This window comes from Monoraphidium neglectum, assembly GCF_000611645.1.
Source record: "Monoraphidium neglectum strain SAG 48.87 unplaced genomic scaffold scaffold01839, whole genome shotgun sequence".
Lineage (NCBI taxonomy): Eukaryota > Viridiplantae > Chlorophyta > Chlorophyceae > Sphaeropleales > Selenastraceae > Monoraphidium > Monoraphidium neglectum.
Window position 1 is genome coordinate 1 of NW_014011789.1, and position 6,555 is coordinate 6,555.

General features: G+C 61.7%; 2 protein-coding genes across 2 annotated transcripts in view; both read left to right on the plus strand.

Annotated features, from left to right (window-relative positions):
• Window positions 1–1,246: 1,246 nt before the first annotated feature.
• MNEG_9158 (hypothetical protein) lies at window positions 1,247–1,651 on the plus strand (the record flags this gene model as incomplete). The annotated part of the gene is made up of 2 exons (XM_014042368.1): window positions 1,247–1,262; window positions 1,455–1,651. The coding sequence occupies 2 exons, from the start codon at window positions 1,247–1,249 to the stop codon at window positions 1,649–1,651; spliced, it is 213 nt and encodes a 70-aa protein (XP_013897822.1).
• Window positions 1,652–4,540: 2,889 nt separating this feature from the next.
• The window catches only part of MNEG_9159 (GTP-binding protein), a gene marked incomplete at both ends in the record, with an annotated part of 3,294 nt that continues 1,279 nt past the window's right edge, over window positions 4,541–6,555 (plus strand). Inside the window, 3 exons of the mRNA XM_014042369.1 lie at window positions 4,541–4,548; window positions 5,741–5,982; window positions 6,242–6,311. Of these exons, the coding sequence (XP_013897823.1) occupies window positions 4,541–4,548; window positions 5,741–5,982; window positions 6,242–6,311 (320 nt within the window). The remainder of the gene's footprint in view (window positions 4,549–5,740; window positions 5,983–6,241; window positions 6,312–6,555) is intronic.

The following is a 6,555-nucleotide window of genomic DNA, read 5'->3' on the forward strand; positions in this document are numbered from 1 at the left end:
ATGTATTATTTGGGCCTCCTGGGTGACCTGCGCCTCCATGGCCTGTGCAGTGCGTGAGTGAGGCGCGCATGGATGAGGAGGGGCGCTCGGGAGGGAGAGGCAGCGGCGGGGATCTTGCATGGAAGCGGCCGCGCCCTGTGTCGGCTGCGGATCATGTACGATCCCGAGTCAAGCCTGCGAGCGGGCCGGGGCGCGGCGGTTGCGCAGCTGCGTGGCGGCGCCGCTGATCCCCCCTCAAAAAACGAGTGCTTGGCACCTGGCGCCGGCCGCGGGCGGCATGTGCGGGCTGGTCTCCCCACACAGCCGTCAGGAAGAGTGGCACCAGCAGGGCAGCCTGCGTGAAGTGCAGGGCACAAACCACGGTGCGTTTGGAGCGGTGAGGCCGCCATCGCAACCGTGGCCGGGTCATCTGCCCCACTGAGATGCAGGGCGCAGGGTCCGAGGCTGCAACAGCGCCGCGTCGACATCAGCAGCCGCGCCAGGGCCCGCGCTGCATGAGCAGCAGCAAGTCTCGCATATGAGCCAATCGAAGGCGCAAATCTGGATCAATCAGGAGCAAATCATCAGGCATGCAGGCTGCGAAGACCTCCCATGATACCTGCGCGGCGCGACGCTGCGCGACGCCATCGCCGGGGGCCGCCGGCTCGTCCCGGGATGTCACCAGACACTTCACCACCTGTAATAGATGCATGCCGTGTGCACAAACGCGTCAAGCAATCACTATCGGGGTGTCACTAGACCGCGGCACACACGCAACAGCACCCCTGCTCACCCGGAGCCCTCCACCAGACAGGCGCGCTCCATATAAAAACTTGTTGCCATTGCCGAGCCCACGGGCTGGCGCTCCCCTCCTCACGGAGCCCGCTGCCCTGTGTTGCAGCATAGCTGCAAAAGGCTTCGAGTAAGTGTTGTCTACAGTCGAATCACAATTTCTGTATCGGTTATTCAAACGCAGATAGCTCAAAACTGCCATGCTGCTCACACGATCGATCGATCTCCAGCGGGCAGCACAGCACAATGTGCCGCGGTTGTCTTCAAAAACATCGCACATACACCGGCGATACGATCGGATACGCTCCGTGGCAGCGGAAGCGGGCTTAGCATCGACCGCAGTCCTGCACGTCGCCGCTGCAGCAGCGACCACCTTGGCCTTCTTGCCATGGAGCGGATGTGGTGACGAGGGATCGCCGTACGACACAGGTGGGCCGCCAAAGTGCACGTCTTATGTTCTTGCGTCCCAGCCACCATGAGCAGCGGCGCAGGTGCAGGACCGCCAGGGCGCCGTTGCTGCCGTCGACGGGGCACCTGTTGGTGCGGCAAAGCAAGGCAGGCACAGCATCGCTGAGTTAATTTCCCGCCTCCAAGTCCCATCAACTTACTCTTGCATCAAGCAGGTATCCGCGGGGTCGCTGGCCGGGACTGCCAGGAAATTTACCAGCCCGCCCGCGCCGCAGAGCGCCGTGCCGTTGCCCAGCTGCGCCAGCAGCAGGAGCAGCAAGAGCTGCAGCGGCAGCAGCAGCAGCAACAGCAGCAGCAACTGACGCAGGAGCAGCGGCGTGCCGCCGACGAGCTCATGCGGTCCATACTGCTGGAGGACCAGCGGGCGCGCACCAAGGAGCTCGTGGACGCCGCTTGGCAGTCCCTGGAGTGACCCAGCTGCATGCAGGAACGCAGGGTGCCACCTGGCATGTGCCCAGCCAGGTGTCCTGCGGGGTACGCCTGCCGGATCTCTCCGCTGGCGCGGGTGGCTGCCGTTACACTTGCGGCAGCCCCCCGCGCTTTTGTGGTCGCTTCGACACTAATGTGGGCGGCTGCTTGCGCAGCTGGGGCCAGCCCTCTCGGCCTTTGGCTGCTGCTACAGGGGCAGGGGGGGTTCAGGGGCTTTGTGGGTGTCCTCGCTTCTATTGGTGCCTTGTGTGGCTTCATCATTTCCATCATCGACTGAGCCAACCCAATCAATCGTGTTTGTGTATGTGATGTTATTGATCTTCTGCTGCAGTCCTCTTGATGCCTGCCACTGGCTTTGTTGCCCCCAATTCCACGGCCCCTTGGAGGGAAGAAGCACCCTCCACTGACCCAAACCCAATGAGCGCGTTGCAAAGTTGTTTGTGTTACAGCCACACATCCTTTGACATGCACGCTGTCGAGCAAAGCGAGGAAAGCCAGGAGGACTGCAAGGCAACCAAGTAGGTGGATTGCCATGGAGTGTTCGCGCTGGCGGCTTGAATACTCCCAAAAGATGCATTGATCAATGTAGGAGTCAGTACCCAAGAGTTTCTCCCAGGCGGCTCGAATGACCACCTTGATTACCGGGGCCTCATCACTGTAATCCTTTGTCTCGGCTTGACAGACGCACCGCGGCAAACAAGCTGAATACGGGACTGCATGGGGTAAACGCTCATAGAATGACACACACCGCATTTCTCTTCATGGTCTTGTCCAGCGTCACAGATTCACAAACACAGTTGCTGCCATATATAAATGCGGGCTGCCATACGACCTCCATCGCAAACCTGCACCCAGCGCGAGTTGAGAGGCTCATTTCACATAGTGTACTTGATATTTAGCCGTGGCAGCTGGCGGCGCAGCTTTGCAATCCCCTGGTCCGTGTACAGCCCCACCCCCCACAGGTTGTTGCTGCGCCGCGCCAGCGAAAGCGCCTCGAGCTGCGGGCTGCCGGCAGCCAGGCGCCAGAGGCCGCTGTCAGTGATTGGGACAAACGACAGGTTGAGGATGCGGACAGTCGGCAGGCCGCCACAGACCTCGTCCCCCACCGCGTCGCAGCCGGTCAGGTCTAGGCACTCGAGGCGCGCTGCCACAGCCAGCACCTGGAGCATAGCCAGCAAGGGGGTGCCGCTTGGCGAGGTTGATTGGCAGCATCACCACGAGCTGTCGCATCAACCCTCATGCACAAACAGTGTGCTTGCTTGACACACCACCTCCTCATGGTGCATGACCCCCCTATGGCGTGTCATTCCCCAAAACGCTCACCCCTACAACCCCCGCTCTGATGGTATGATCTTAGCAATACAGACGGACTTCCCCCGGACTTCGCATTGCCTCTAACCCCACCTGGTCGCCCGTCAGCGAACGGCAGTAAGAGGCACGCAGCGTGCGCAGCGCGTGCAGGCAGGCCAGGAATCCGCCCTGCCCGACGTCGCCGCACGGGTTTATGCTGAGCTCCCGCAGTCGCGCCAGCCGTCCCATCGATGACATCGCCAGCAGACCCTCTCCAGTGATATTCTGGCAGTGATCTAGGCGCAGGGCTTCTAGCTGAGGGCATGACGCACCAATGGCCTTGGCCCAGCATCGAGGGTGGTGGGCAGAAAAGCAGGGGGGGGTGCGCACTACAAGTTAGGGAGTGCAGAGCATGCAAAAGCCTTGCTTCATCAAACATCCCACTTTTTCCTTCAACCTCCTCAAGCTAGCTACCATCTGTCTGTCCTCATGGAGCACGCATGCCGCAATGGCAGATAGCACCCTGCTTGGCGCTCACCACAAGTGCTGAGTCATACACCCAGAAATGAAGGCCAGACAGGTCGATGACGGTTACCATCTGCAATCTTGTCAGCAGCCGTCCCATCACCACGCCCGCGCAACCCTCGCCTGGCGGCGGCGCGCAGCGCAGCGCAACTGTCGCCGCTGGCATGAGGGTGCGCTGGGCTGCGAGGGCCACATTGCACGCGACCAGCAGCGACTTGCACGTGCAGCTGAGTGCCAGCAGGGTTGGGGCGCCGGTCTGTACCCAGCACAGCTCCACGATGCCATGCAGCAGTGCGGTTGGCAGGTGCGCCAGGCCGTCACGCTCTGTTGTTGCGTTGTCGGCAAATGCCATGCAAGCAGATGCGCCGCTGCTGTCTGCGTGCGGCGCCGCAGGGGCACGCAGGACGGTCATCGTCACTGTTTGTGCCCCCTTCGATCAGATGTATTCGACAATTCAAGGGAGACAAACGGAGGGCGCGCTGCCCCAAACTAGCGCCACAGATCACTTCGTTCACTTTGACTTGCTGAGAGCGAAATAAGCTTGCTGCATGGTCAAAGTAATGGTGAAGAATCACATGCATTCGAAAATTCACTGTGAACGGTGGCTCTTGAGTCTTGCATCAATGGCGTGAGCGAGCACTGGGTGCCGAGTGCCACTGTACTCGAGCACTGATGCGCCAGGCCCTGCTCTCATACAGTGCATGGCCGTTGCTCTGGGATCAAAACCACTTGTCAGACTGTGAATCTCAAACTCATTGCCGCCATCCTCCAAAAACGTTGCCATGACTTGAACCTGTACTGTAAGAAAGTGCGACGCGCATGCATCCACCAGCCATCACCCCCCTTTTGTAGAGGCACTCATGCGCACGCCTGCGCCCATGGGCAGCTTTACTGAATATGAATGAGGTTATAGGAGTCCGTTCTGTCATCAGCTCATAACGACCAGCGGGTAGGGACATGCGAGAGGACACAGCAGGCTGGGGCTGTTTGGCTGTGGTATGTGCACTTGCGTTTGTAAGACGCATGCAGACAAGATGCGCGTGAAAGGGAGGCTGGAATGACGAGGTGTGTGCCACGCAGGTGCGGCGGCTTGGTTTGCAGCCCTTGCATTGCGCCGTGCGGTGCAGAGAAAGGGGGTGTGCGCAGGGAGCACACCACGATGTGTTCAGATGCTGAAGCATCGCGGTGTTGTCTTGTGAAGTCGAACTAATAACTGATACTTAACTGACATCGACCATGTATGCGGCATGCCATGCATTCCTGCTGGCGGCCACACAGCTCGGCCAGCAGGGGTCTGGCCACGCTACGAAGCAATACCGTACTGCATGCACCTTACACGCAGCCCCACCAATTGAACGACGCATGCAAAAAAGCCTGCGCCTGTAAGTTACAGACGAAATTCCGTTGTCGCATGCATGCATTGACGAGGGTTCGATTACCGTGGGGCGCCCAGAGTGGTCACCACCGTAGACACCGCACACGGCAGATGTGGCAAGCAGCAGTGTGCTCAAAGCGAGTGGGGTATCCCGCCCATACCCGTTCCACTAAGCCTGTAAGTTACCATTAGTCAAAGTTGCGCTCATTGGCAGGCGGCACCAGCTGGTCAGCGTCACCCCGCACTCGCCATCGGTCCCGGTGCTACAGGTAGTGCGGCTTGCACAACACACCCTCCATCTGAATATTTTTGGCGTGTATTGCCTATGTATAAAGGCACCATGCATTTTTGAATCGCATCCGATCTCTGCGTGCCACTGTCGGACTCTGACGCGATGCTCCGCGGTAGCCTGCACAGGGCGGTGCTAGGGAGAGGTTTCCTGTCACATGATGGCTGCCGTATCGCATCTGGGAGCGCCTGGTGTGGCATTCGGCGCCATGCAGTAGCGGCGGCTCCTGCTGCAGCAGCGCGTTCACCAGCTGCACCAGGCGGCCTTGCTCCCCAGCTTCAGCGCATCGCCCCGCTTTGGGCGTTGCCCTGCGCGTGGCATGCCTTCAGTAGCAGCGCAGCGGCATGCGCATCCAGCAGCAGAAACACCCCCACCGGCGGGCGCAGACGGCGGGCCCCGCCGCCTCCCAGCAAAGGCGGCGGCGTTGTATCGTTTGGCCAGCCACACCGCGGGCGACACGCAGCAGCACCAGCGGCGGCGGCAGCGGCGGCGGCAGCAGAAGAGGACGAAGATTATAGCGAGAGCGATGCTCTTCTCAGCAGCGAGGGAGCTTTGCAGGAAAATGACGCACACGCCTGGCGCGACGACGGCAGCGCAGACGCGCGCGACGCGGGCGACGCGGAGGCGTTCCCCACCGTGCAGCTCGACCTGCCGGTGCCCACCAACGTGCGCGTCCGCACCGCTGAGTTTGTGAAGAGCAGCGTGGAGATCTCGCAGTGCCCCAAGGAGGGCCCACCAGAGTTTGCCGTCATCGGGCGCTCGAACGTCGGCAAGTCGAGCCTCATCAACATGCTGACCGGGCGGAAGGCCCTGGCGCAGGTCTCCAAAGAGCCGGGTGGGTGGCGGCGGCGCCTCCGGTCGGCAGCCGCGGGTCCGGGCCGCCGCAAACGGCCGGTTGCGGCTGCACTTGCGTGAGGCCACTGCCCCGGCGGCCTCCGGCGGGGGTGCGCGTCGCGGTCGCTGGCTGAGGTGACGTGCGCCTGATAGGCCTGTATTTGCGTCGGCCCTCAGCACTGCGCCAAGGTCAGCTCTCATTTCCCCAAGCGCTGTGCCCTCTGCCCGTCGTCTGCATCACCCCGCCCTCCCACGTGCAGGCAAGACCCAGTGCATCAACCACTTCATAATCAATGACAGCTGGTACCTGGTGGACATGCCTGGATACGGGTGAGCAGCCAGGACGGACACGTGGGGGCAGAGAGGCAGGCAGACGGCAAGCGAGAAGGCGGCAGGCGGGCGGATGAACAGGCCAGGGCACGGACGCACCGCAGGGCGCGTGGGTGGGACGGCGAGGGCATGGTCGGCTGGGGGGGACAAGGGCGTGGGCCGGCAGGAGGGCGGGCAGGCGGGCGAGCGGCCTGACACGCTGGCGGGCGGGCGGGGGGCTTGCTCATTTGTGGTGGTGTACAGG